Source organism: Pelecanus crispus, chromosome 22 (assembly GCF_030463565.1).
Source record: "Pelecanus crispus isolate bPelCri1 chromosome 22, bPelCri1.pri, whole genome shotgun sequence".
NCBI lineage: Eukaryota > Metazoa > Chordata > Aves > Pelecaniformes > Pelecanidae > Pelecanus > Pelecanus crispus.
This window is the reverse complement of record NC_134664.1, coordinates 3,234,165-3,245,957: the sequence shown is the minus strand read 5'-3', so window position 1 is coordinate 3,245,957 and position 11,793 is coordinate 3,234,165. Positions and strand designations below refer to the sequence as shown.

The window sequence follows — 11,793 nt, the reverse complement described above, 5'->3', positions numbered from 1 at the left end:
AGAAACCGGTAGGAAAAGCTTGAAAAGGACAAAGGAGCACTTTGATGCTTATTAAAAAGAAAAATAAATAAATCAGGTGGGTTTTCTTAAGCGGAAGAGATGCTTCATTATCTCACTTAACGGATAGTTGGGGAAGAGCAGAGCGTAACCGACTTCTCCGTAGGGAGCAAAGGCAGGGAATAGAGTCCAGAGGGACGGGGGATAACGCGCAGGGGACAAGACGGTGACACAAACACCGGCAGCTCAGCGCTGGGGAAGGGTCACAGTGGGGAGAAAACCAAAAAAAGCATGGAGGAAATGTTCCACGAGCGCCGTGAAGGGGGTGAGCACGGCATGGGCTTCTCTGCCGCTTAACCGAGCCCCGCTCTGCTGCCGGCAGGTTAAGAAAGCCCTTTGTGTCCTCATCCAACACAACCTGGTGACCTACCAGCTGCAGAAGCGAGGTTTCGTGGAGTACGAGGCCCAGTGTAAGCGGGTCCTGAGGATCCTCCGCTACCCACGTTACATCTACACCGCCAAGACCCTCTACAACGACACGGGGGAGCTCATCGTGGAGGAGCTGCTCCTCAACGGCAAGATGACTATGAGCGCGGTGGTGAGGAAGGTGGCAGACAGGCTGACTGAAACCATGGAAGGTGGGAATCTCCTCTTCTTAAAAAAGGGATCTGGGAGTGGGAGGAGGTTCAGCGGCTGCCGGAGGCTGGTTTTGCTCGGTGAATGTGGTAGCGGAGGCTCTGCGGGCTGCGTTACAGTGGAAAGCTGGCCGTGAACTTGGAGAAGGAGCCACCCCAAGCGGCCTCGCTGCCAGAGGGGTTATAAATCGTAGAATCGTAGAACCATTGAGGTCGGAAAAGATCTTTAAGATCATCAAATACTGCTCCCCACCCCAAAATGGCCTCCGAGCAGCCTGTTCGTAGCGGTTCTCTGGGGACCACAGCGTCACCTCATCCTCGGGAGCCGCAGGAACAACCCGGGGCTGGCAGGGCTTGACGCTGCCGTCTCCGTCCTCTGGCCTAGATGGGAAAACCATGGATTACGCCGACGTCTCCAACACCTTTGTGCGTCTGGCGGACACGCACTTCGTGCAGAGGTGCCCGCTGGTCCCCGAAACCCCGGAGAACCCCGATGCGCCGCCTCCCCCTGCGCCCACGCTGGTGATCAACGAGAAGGACATGTACGTCGTGCCCAGGCTGAACCTCGTAGGTGAGAAGCCCCTCGGGGTAACCCTGGGTCCTACCAGATGCTTACTGGGGTGTTTGGGGAGCACTCAGCCACACGCTCTTCACCTGAGACCGTGCCGATAGCGTGTTTGAAAGCAAACGCCGTCGTCTTTGTTTCAAACGCTGTGGTCTTTGTTTCAAACGCCGTTGTCTTTGTTTGACAGGGAAAGGGAAGCGGAGACGATCGTGCGACGAGGAAGAGAACAGCGAACACAAGGCTAAAAAGCAGAAGCAAGATGGAGAAAGCTCGGAGGTACTGAGGACGCTGAAGCAACGTCGCCCTCGGCTCAGCGGGGCTGTAAATCAGAGCCGGGTCTGCAGCACACGGGAAAGGTGGAGGCAGCTGCCTGTTGGGCAGGACATCGCCTGTCTCCCGCATGTCACCTTTGCTGGGGGCGCGTCTCTGTCCCTGTCCTGCCAAGGGCTGAGCTCCTTCCTCCTCCTCTGAGCTTACGGGCTTGAGGGAGCCAGCGTCTTCCCAAACACATTCTCCTGGGGAAACCGAATGAGCGGTTTTGTGGCTCCTCTCAGGTTTTTGGCTCCTCTCCCTCAGTTTTTTGGCTCCTCTCCCTCCGTTTTGTGGATCCTCTCAGTTTTTTGGCTCCGCTCCCTTAGTTTTGTGGCTCCTCTCCCATTTTGTGGATCCTCTCCGTTTTGTGGACCCTCTCCGTTTTGTGGCTCCTCTCCCTCCATTTTGTGGATCCTCTCAGTTTTTTGGCTCCTCTCCCTCAGTTTTGTGGCTCCTCTCCCTCCATTTTGTGGATCCTCTCAGTTTTTTGGCTCCGCTCCCTTAGTTTTGTGGCTCCTCTCCCTCCATTTTGTGGACCCTCTCCGTTTTGTGGACCCTCTCCGTTTTGTGGATCCTCTTCCTTCGTTTTGTGGCTCCTCTCAGTTTTTTGGCTCCTCTCCCTCCATTTTGTGGATCCTCTCAGTTTTGTGGCTCCTCTCCCTCCGTTTTGTGGCTCCTCTCCCTCCGTTTTGTGGCTCCTCTCAGCTTTGTGGCTCCTCTCCCTCCATTTTGTGGCTCCTCTCAATTTTGTGGCTCCTCTCAGTTTTGTGGCTCCTCTCTCTCTCACTGTTCCCCCCCAGCCTCCGCCCGACGACGGCATTTACTGGCAAGTCAACATCGACCGGTTCCACCAGCATTTCCGAGACCAGGGGATCGTCAGCGCCGTGGCCAACCGCATGGATCAGGTTCGTGGAAGCGCCCGGAACCCTCCTGCAGTCGCTCTCCACGTCGGGGCGGGAGCTTGATGGTTGTGCTCACGGTGGGGAGGCTTTAAACCCTGCTCCGGGGCAGGCAGGGGCAGCCCACGTTCGGTTGCTGCTGCGGGAAGAGCTCAGGACAGAGGTTCTCCCACCCTAAGGGCCGTTTCCTCCCCCCATCAAAACCAGACCAGCAGCGAAATAGTGCGGACGATGCTGCGGATGAGCGAAGTCACCACGTCCTCCAGCGCGCCGTACACCCAGCCGCTCTCTTCCAACGAGGTCGGTTCCTGCCCCTGGGAAGTCAGGGTGTAGCCGAGGCCTTGCTCCGCCGGCACGGCTCCGGCGCTGGGTTTGGATTGGGCAGGAAAAGTCTGTAAAGCACCTACAGATTCAGACAAGCTGCTTATTCCACTTTACCCCCACTTGTATTCCGCCTGTTTCTCCTCCCGTAGATATTCAGATCTCTTCCAGCCGGATACAACATTGCGAAGCAAGTTTTGGACCAGTATCTCACCCTCTTAGCAGATGACCCGGTAAGAAACACGGGATTATCTTTACTGCCCAAATACGAGAACTTGGTTGTGTAAAGAAGTTAAACGCTGCTCGATGGCGGCTCCTTGACGAGCTCCCTGCGCCCCGAGGCTGTGCCGCTCGCTGCCTCCCTTTAGCCACACGCTGGGGAGATCTCGGACTGAGGGAAAAACCAGTTTTCTACCGATCATTAAAAGTTACAGAAAGCGTTAAAAAATACGGGCGATGTTCTTAGGCTGTTAAGATCAGAGATTTCTTTTTTCTTTTCCCCATAAAAATCTACGTATTACTTTTTGCAATCAAGGTTTTAAGCATATCAGGATTTTTATTACTTTGGGATGTGCTGAACTTTTTTTATTTTTTCTTTTCTTGCAGCTCGAGTTTGTGGGTAAATCCGGGGACAGCGGCGGGGGCATGTACACCGTCAGTATCCTTTGTGGGGAAACTAGCCGCCCTGGTGTTTTCCAGTGCATAAAGCAATTCCCGAATGCTGGTGTTATCCCTTGACCTTGACCTTGTACAGATCTTCACAAGGCCCTGGCGTCTCTGGCGACGGCGACACTGGAGTCCATCGTGGAGGAGAGGTAAAACAGCGATTTGAAGACTTCTTGACCCTTTCTCGCTTCCATCTGCTGATTTATTTTCCTCTCCCGCTCAGATTTGGTTCCCGCTGTGCCAGGATATTCCGCTTGCTCCTGCGAAAGAAGCATTTGGAGCAGAAGCAGGTGGAGGATTTTGCCATGATCCCGGCCAAGGAAGCCAAGGACATGCTCTACAAAATGCTGTCGGAGAATTTCGTGTCCCTGCAGGTGAGCGTGCCCGCCCCGGCGCCAGAGCGGAGGTAACGCGAGCGACGGGTGGACGAAGAACGAGGTCTGGGGGGGCTGGAGGGCAATGGGCGCGGAGGCCTCCAAGATCTCAAAGACGTCCCCCGGCAAGAGCGAATGTCGCTCTCCTGCTCCTCACAAAGCAAACCGTCCAGGCGACGGGCATTTTTGAGCATCGCTCCCGTGAGCGAGGGACGCTGCGCTCCGCACGGGACACCAGCAACACCTCGCCTCGTTCCCTGACCCAGCGTAGCTCCCCCGGGGCCGTGCTGCATGGTGAAGTCCTCCCCTTTCTCTCGCCCGCCCGTAGGAGATTCCCAAGACTCCCGACCACGCCCCGTCCCGCACCTTCTACCTCTACACTGTGAACGTCCTGTCCACTGCACGGATGCTGCTGCACAGATGCTACAAGGTACGTCCCAGTCACCGCTGCAGACCCACCAGTGCCTCTGCTCGGCCTGATCCCTCTCGGGTCCCCGTCTGGTCTCCAGCCACATCAGTATTCCCGAGCAGCGGTGGAAATCCAGGCCCCCCCAAGTGTGCTCCGGTGCTGGGTGGTGGAGCCCAGGGGTTCTCTACCACCACCACGCGTGGTTCTCCTCCTCCTCCTCCTCCACCGCCACCACGCGTGGTTCTCCTCCTCCTCCACTGCCACCACGCGTGGTTCTCCTCCTCCTCCACCGCCACCACGCGTGGTTCTCCTCCTCCTCCTCCTCCACCGCCACCACGCGTGGTTCTCCTCCTCCTCCTCCTCCACCACCACGCATGGTTCTCCTCCTCCTTCACCACCACGCGTGGTTCTCCTCCTCCTCCACCACCACACGTGGTTCTCCTCCTCCTTCACCACCACGTGTGGTTCTCCTCCTTCTCCACCGCCACCACGCGTGGTTCTCCTCCTCCACCACCTCGCGTGGTTCTTCTCCTCCTCCTCCACCACCACGCGTGGTTCTCCTCCTCCTCCTCCTCCACCACCACGCGTGGTTCTTCTCCTCCTCCTCCACCACCACGCATGGTTCTCCTCCTCCTCCTCCTCCTCCTCCTCCTCCTCCACCACCACGCATGGTTCTCCTCCTCCTCCTCCTCCACCACCACGCGTGGTTCTCCTCCTCCTCCTCCACCACCACACGTGGTTCTCCTCCTCCTCCTCCACTACCACGTGTAGTTCTCCTCCTCCTCCACCACCACCACGCGTGGTTCTCCTCCTCCACCACCACCACGTGTGGTTCTCCTCCTCCACAACCACCACAATGCATGGTTCTCACCCACCATGCGTGGTTATTTTCCTCCTCCACCAGCACCACACATGGTTGTTCACCACCACCACGCATGGTTGGTCTCCTCCTCCACCGCCATACGTGGTTCTTGTCCACCACCATACGTGGCTGTTCACCACCACCACCACGCATGGTTCTCCCCCCTGACCTGCGAGGCCGTCCGTCAGGTCATCCCCACGCATCCCCTCGCAGCCCCCAGCCCTGGGCGCGACGTGGCTGGGTGTGACAGCCGCCTCCTCCATCCTGGGGACTCTCCCGGGCGGCGCCACCGGGGCTGGCAGCAGCACCGTCACCGTTTCACCGCCCGTTTTTGGGTTTTGCTGCCGGAGCGCTGGCATCTCGCCCCGTTCCAGAGGCTCAGCCTGCTCCGTTTCTCGTTCCTCTTCCCAGAGCGTGGCCAACCTGATGGAACGGCGGCAGTACGAGACCAAGGAGAACAAGTGAGCGCCGGGGCTCGGGCGGCACGAGGGAGAGGGCGGTGGATTTGGGCGGGGGGTTGAAGCCCCCATTTTCTCGTCTGTCACCTCCTCAGGAGGCTGCTGGAGAAGTCGCAGCGGGTGGAAGCCATCTTGGCCTCCATGCAGGCCACCGGCGCCGAGGACGCGCAGCTGCAGGAGATCGAGGAGATGATCACGGCCCCCGAGCGCCAGCAGCTGGAGACCCTCAAACGCAACGTCAACAAGTGAGCGCCGGCGGGAAGGGAGGGCCGGGATTGGGGACGCCGGCGGGAAGGGAGGGCTGGGGGCCGGGATTGGGGACGCCGGTGGACTTCCCGCTGCTCTGCTTGTCCCCCAGGATCGACGCCAGCGAGAACCAGGTGGACGAAACCATCTTCGTGCTGGAGTCCTTCATCGAGAGCACCGTGAAGAAGCCCTGAGGGCGCGCGGGGCGAGGACGGGGAACGCGCCGTGGCCGCGCTGAGGAAAAATAAAGCAAAAAAAAACCCCAAAAACCCAAAGCCCCCGGTGCCGCCCGCGTGTCCCGTGGGGACGGGGACGGGGGCAGGGTGGGGACAGGGCCCCCGCCGCTCCCCGCGCCCCCCGGGGCGAGGTTTTGGGGGCTCCGGTAGCGGCACCGCTACGGCCCCGCCTGCTGCTGCGCCGGCGGCTGCCGGCAGGGGGCGCGCTCGCCGCCACGCCACGCCCTCCCCTCGGGAAGGCCCCGCCCCCTCGGGAAGGCCCCGCCCCTCCCCACGCGGCGCCCATGGCCGGGATGGCGCGCGTGCTGGTGCACGTGCAGCGGGGCGGGGCCGGGCGGCCCGCGCGCTTCGGGCAGGTACGGGGGGGGGGGGGGGTGAGTGTGCAAGGGGCGGGCACGGGGCGCGAGTGTGCAAGGGGTGCGCTACGCGGGGCGGGGGGGGGTACAAAGGGCGTGCGCGGCGGGACGCAGGGCGTGGGTGTGCAAGGGGCGTGGGGGGGGGGTGAGCGTGCAAGGGGTGAGCACGGTGGGACGGGGCGTGGGTGTGCAAGGGGCGAGCACAGTGGGGCGTGGGGGTGAGTGTGCAAGGGGCGTGCACGGCAGGACACGGGGCGTGAGTGTGCACGGGGCGTGGGGGGGGGGTGAGCACTGCAGGACGTGGGGTGTAGGTGTGCAAGGGGCGAGCACAGCGGGACGTGGAGGTGAGTGCAAGGGTCGTGCACAGCAGGACACGGGGCGTGGGTGTGCAAAGGGTGTGCACGGGGCGTGGGGGGTGAGTGTGCATGGCAGGACACGGGGCGTGGGTGTGCACGGGGCGTGCACGGCAGGACACGGGGCGTGGGTGTGCATGGGGCGTGGGGGGTGAGTGTGCAAGGGGCGTGCACGGCAGGACACGGGGCGTGGGTGTGCCAGGGGTGAGCACGGCCAGACGCGGCACGTGGGGGGTGAGCGTGCAAGGGGCGAGCGTGGCAGGGCGCGGGGGTGTGGGGGTGCAAGGGGCGCGCATGGCCGACACCTGGGCAGGCGCTGGGCAAGGAGGCGGGCGTGCACCCTCCTGGGTGCGAGTCCCCGTGCGGTGCCATCGCGGTGGCCATGGTGGTGTCATCGCGGTGGCCATGGTGGTGCCATCGCAGTGGCCATCATGGTGGCCATGGTGGTGCCATCGCGGTGGCCATCGTGGTGCCATCGCGGTGGCCATCGTGGTGGCCATGGTGGTGCCATTGCAGTGGCCATGGAAGTGGCCATGGTGGTGCCATTGCAGTGGCCATCGTGGTGGCCATGGTGGTGCCATCGTAGTGGCCACGGTGGTGCCATCGCGGTGGCCACGGTGGTGGCCATGGTGGTGGCCATGGTGGTGCCATCGCGGTGGCCACCCTGGTGGCCATGGTGGTGCTATCGCAGTGGCCACCCTGGTGGCGGTGGCCACGGTGCTGCCCCCTCCCCGCAGAGCGTCACCGGCGCCTTCTGCCCCGCGCACGAGGACGCAGCGGTGGTGAGCTGCGGGCTGGACGGCGGCCGCTTCCTCCTCTCGGACGTGGCCTTCCCCGGCTCCACCGCCATCCTCCTCCAGGTGGGTGGCCCTGGGGTCCCCCCCCCCCCCCCAAAAAGCACCGCCACCGCCGCGCCCCGTCCCCTCACATGCCCCCTCCCCGCAGCGCCCGTCCTTCTGCCCCGCCAAGCGCCTGGGCCAGCAGCCGGAGCTCGCCCTCCCCGCCGAGCTGCGGGGCCGGGGGGTGGCCGCCGGGGTGGCCGTGCTGCTGCGGGCCAGCACCGGCCGCGTCCTGCTCACCCGCCGCGCCCGCAGCCTCAGCATCTTCCCCAACGTCTGGGTGCCGCCCGGTGAGTCCCGCCGGGATCTTAGGGGGGAAAAAAAACGGGGACGCGGGGTCCTTCGGGGCGCCCCTAACCCGCTGTCCCTCCTCGCAGGTGGGCACGTGGAGCCGGGCGAGGAGGTGAGGGGACAGCGCGGGGACAATGTGAATTGGGGGGGGGGGGTTCTGCTGCGCCCTGACCCCCCGCGCCTCGGCCGCAGCTGCTGGACGTGGGGCTGCGGGAGCTGGAGGAGGAGACGGGGCTGCGCCTGGAAGCGGGGACCTTCTCCTGGCGGATGCTCGGCCTCTGGGAGGTAACGTCCTGCACGGTTTTGGGGGGGGGGGCTCAGCACCCCGGCGGCGCCCGCTTGTCGCGTCCCCGACCCCGCGTCCCCGTCCGTCTGTCCCCGCAGTCCGTCTACCCGCCCATGCTGAGCCGGGGGCTGCCGCGCCGGCACCACATCGTCGCCTACCTGCTGCTCCTCTCCGCCGAGCCCCACCAGCAGCTGGAGGTGAGCGCCCGACCGCGGAGCCCCGGGGCGCCGGGGCCGTCCCGCTTGGTCCCCGGGGCTGAGCGCCGTGTCGGGGTTCAGGCCCGGATGCGTCCCAGCGAGAGCGAGGTGAGCGCCTACGCCTGGCTGGAGCCCCCCGTCCTGGAAGCCATCGCAGCCACGGAGGAGGGAGCGGGGAGCCGGGCGAGCGGCCCCAGCGCGCTGCCGGCCACCGTCGGGTGAGGACGCGGCCGGAGGCCGGGGGGACGGGAGCAGCTCCCCGCCGCCTCCCTCATCGCCTTCCCTCTCCCCCAGCGTCACGGAGCTGAGCGACGGCTCCTCCGGCACCACCCAGCTCCCGACCGCGACCTTCCTGAACACGGCTCCGGCCGAAGGGGAGGATGTGGAACGGGTCAGCACCGGCACCAAGTTCGCCCTTCGGCTCTGGCTGGAGTCCCTCGGGGAGCAGGGGTGAGAGCGGCCCTAGGGCAGCGTCGCTCCACCGGGAAAGGGAATAAAATTCCTGCCCGCCGGGACCGGAGTCGGTGCTGGAGTGGGACGGGGGTCTCGGGGAAGGAGCGGGGTGGGCGGGCGCAGACCCTGCCTCCACGGGAAGGGCGAGGAGAGGGCACGGCTCAGGAGATCAGTGCCCGACTGAGCGCGGGGTCCCCCGACAACGTGCGCTGCTTGGGCTGCTTTTGGCTCGAGGTGGACGCCGCACATCACGGAACCCCGCCGGGGGGTCAAGCGGCTCGGCCTCGAGCGGGGTACGTGCCCGAGCCGAGCTGCCCGCTGCTCCCGGCGCGCTGGGTTTAGAAAAGACGCGCGGTCGCCCTGGCAGTACCTGGAGCGGAGCCGCTGCGCTCGCCGGGGGACCGGGGTCCCACGCTGGACACGTCGCGCTGCTTGGGGGACGCTCGGCTGCAGGGAAAGCAGAGCGGAGTTGGGGGGATGCGGGCGAGCCCGGGGTGAGCCAGCCCGGTGCCTCGGCGCGGTCGCGTTGAGGACAAATCCCCTCCAGTGGGGGATTTCAGAAATCCAGAAACTCCAAAAACCCATTCCGAGGGGTTTCGGGGCATGCACGGGTGAGCCAGGGGCACAATCCCAGTGCACTCTTGCACCCGAACTCCCGCTCCAGAGCAGAATCGCAGAATCACAGAATTGCTGAGGTTGGCAAAGCCCTTTAAGATCACCCAGTCCAACCAGTAACCCAACACTGCCAAGGCCACCACTAAACCAATTAAGGGCAGAGGAATAATTTCATGTTTCCTGGCTTGGTTGCTGGATTATTTATAATCAAAGTAAAATCTAGGAATCACTAAGGTTGGAAAGGAGCCCTAAGATCATCAGCCCAACCATCAACCCAACACCCCCGTGCCCACTAAACCATGGCCCCCAGTGCCACCTCTGCCTGTGCTTTGAACCCCTCCAGGGATGGGGACTCCCCCACCTCTCTGGGCAGCCTGCTCCAGTGCTTGGCCGCTCTTTCCACCACTCTTTCCGTGAAGAAATTTCTCCCAATATCCAATCTAAACCTCCCCTGGCGCAGCTTGAGCCCATTTCCTCTCGTCCTGTTGCTGGTTCCTTGGGAGCAGAGCCCGACCCCCCTCCCTGCCCCCTCCTGTCAGGAGCTGCAGAGCGATCAGGTCTCCCCTCAGCCTCCTCTTCTCCAGGCTGAACACCCCCAGCTCCCTCAGCCGCTCCCCACCAGCCCTGTGCTCCAGACCCTGCCCCAGCTCCGCTGCCTTGCTCTGGACACGCTCCAGCACCCCAATGTCCTTCTTGTGCTGAGGGGCCCAAAACTGGACACAGCATTCCAGGTGCGGCCTCACCAGCGCCGAGCACAGGGGCACAATCACCTCCCTGCTCCTGCTGGCCACACTATTCCTGACACAAGCCAGGATGCTGTTGGCCTTCTTGGCCACCTGGGCACACTGCTGGCTCATGTTCAGCCGCTGTCGACCAACACCCCCAGCTCCTTTTCGGCCAGGCAGCTTCCAGCCACTCTTCCCCAGCCTGCAGCGCTGCATGGGGTTGTTGTGACCCAAGTGCAGGACCCGGCACTTGGCCTTGTTGACCCTCACACAGTTGGCCTCGGCCCATGGGTCCAGCCTGTCCAGGTCCCTCTGCAGGGCCATCCTACCCTCCAGCAGATCGACACTCCCACCCAGCTTGGTGTCACCTGCCAACTTGCTGAGGGTGCACTCGATCCCCTCATCCAGATCGTTGATAAAGATATTAACCAAGGCTGGCCCCAAAACAGAGCCCTGGGGAACACCGCTCGTGACCGTCACCAACCGGACTGAACTCACCACAACCCTCTGGGCTCGGCCGTTTTTTTCCCAGCGAAGAGCGCGCCCGTCCGAGCCACGAGCCGCCAGCTTCCTCAGGAGAATGCTGCGGGAGACGGCCTCAGAAGGCTTTGCTGAAGTCCAGGTAAGAGGCAGCAGCGGTTTGGCTCCTGCTAAACAAGACCAGCCCCCACGCCAGCTCCCGGTCACCGCACAAATCGGCAGGTGCTCTGGATTTATGCCTTTATTGCATTGAAATATTTACCGCGGTTACGATACAAGAAATAAGGAATTGTCCAAGCAGAATACTGTGCACTGCTCCCTCGTCCCGGAGTCACCGGCACGGACGCTGCTTTGAAGTTGAGGGAAGGAGCAGATAAAAAAAAACAAACAAAAAAAGGTGCTAAACCCCCCCCCCCCAAAACCATTGCTACATGTGGCACCTCTCTGCGCGCCTGTCGCCGCGGGAATTGGGAGATGAGCTCGGCAGCCGGGAGCGAGCCTGCTGGGACGCTCACAAAGCAGCAGGTATGTCGCCGTAGAGGTTACGAACTAAAGTCTACATTTAAATACATAAATAATTTGTGCAACGGGTGACGCGTCATCCCCCGGAGATGGCGCAACCTTCATTTCGTCCTCACGCAGGTAAGAGAAAGAGGGGAAGTCTTTGGAGTTTTATCTGTACAAAAGCTGCAACTGAAAATATAGATCATCTATTTGTTCTCTGTACAAGTCCACGCTGGAAATATTTAAAAGGAGGAAAAGAAATCTACATTTTTCTTTTAAAAATACATCGTAATTACAACTGAGGCAGCGCTGTCGCTAGCGGGACAGGCAAGAGGCACCGGCGCTGCCTCCCTCCCGGGTCGCTCCCTTCACCCCATCCTCCTCCAACGCAGCCCCGCTCGTGTCCGCTCTTCCCCCCGCCGCCTTCATCCGTTAAAAAATGAGGAATCGTTTCCAGTCGGGGCTCGGGAGGCGGCCCCAGCCTCGCCTGTGAGGGTCCCCGCGCGGCTTGGGGGGTGGGAAGCGCAGGACACGCTGCTTTCGGGAAGCGGGCGCTGCTCCCGCCGAAGAGGGTGGAATTATCCTCCGCGGCTCTTTGAGATCTGTAGCGGAATCCTACGTAACGTAAATGGTTTTCTTTAAAGCTGTGGGGGTTTGGTTGACCCTCGGAAGCAGGCGCCGCCCAGCCCACACCCCCGGCGCGCTCAGGAGCGC

General features: G+C 62.5%; 2 protein-coding genes across 2 annotated transcripts in view; both read left to right on the top strand.

Annotated features, from left to right (window-relative positions):
* The window catches only part of POLR3C (RNA polymerase III subunit C), a 6,277-nt gene extending 339 nt beyond the window's left edge, over window positions 1-5,938 (top strand). Inside the window, exons 2-14 of the mRNA XM_075724610.1 lie at window positions 380-635; window positions 1,018-1,203; window positions 1,385-1,473; window positions 2,310-2,414; window positions 2,616-2,708; window positions 2,882-2,962; window positions 3,336-3,387; window positions 3,484-3,544; window positions 3,619-3,769; window positions 4,098-4,199; window positions 5,452-5,501; window positions 5,594-5,743; window positions 5,857-5,938. Coding sequence (XP_075580725.1) covers window positions 380-635; window positions 1,018-1,203; window positions 1,385-1,473; window positions 2,310-2,414; window positions 2,616-2,708; window positions 2,882-2,962; window positions 3,336-3,387; window positions 3,484-3,544; window positions 3,619-3,769; window positions 4,098-4,199; window positions 5,452-5,501; window positions 5,594-5,743; window positions 5,857-5,938 — 1,458 coding nt within the window. The remainder of the gene's footprint in view (window positions 1-379; window positions 636-1,017; window positions 1,204-1,384; window positions 1,474-2,309; window positions 2,415-2,615; window positions 2,709-2,881; window positions 2,963-3,335; window positions 3,388-3,483; window positions 3,545-3,618; window positions 3,770-4,097; window positions 4,200-5,451; window positions 5,502-5,593; window positions 5,744-5,856) is intronic.
* A 326-nt stretch (window positions 5,939-6,264) lies between these two features.
* On the top strand, window positions 6,265-8,756 carry NUDT17 (nudix hydrolase 17). The gene is made up of 8 exons (XM_075724608.1): window positions 6,265-6,336; window positions 7,427-7,549; window positions 7,635-7,818; window positions 7,906-7,931; window positions 8,012-8,104; window positions 8,204-8,302; window positions 8,384-8,520; window positions 8,597-8,756. The coding sequence occupies exons 1-8, from the start codon at window positions 6,265-6,267 to the stop codon at window positions 8,754-8,756; spliced, it is 894 nt and encodes a 297-aa protein (XP_075580723.1).
* Window positions 8,757-11,793: the final 3,037 nt, after the last annotated feature.

Bases quoted from the DNA above. Each gene is read 5' to 3' on its own strand.
- NUDT17 (XM_075724608.1), top strand. From the start codon at position 6,265: ATGGCCGGGATGGCGCGCGTGCTGGTGCACGTGCAGCGGGGCGGGGCC. The intron at 7,819-7,905 runs GTGAGTCCCGCC...CCCTCCTCGCAG, and splicing joins CAACGTCTGGGTGCCGCCCG to GTGGGCACGTGGAGCCGGGC. The intron at 8,105-8,203 runs GTAACGTCCTGC...CTGTCCCCGCAG, and splicing joins GGATGCTCGGCCTCTGGGAG to TCCGTCTACCCGCCCATGCT.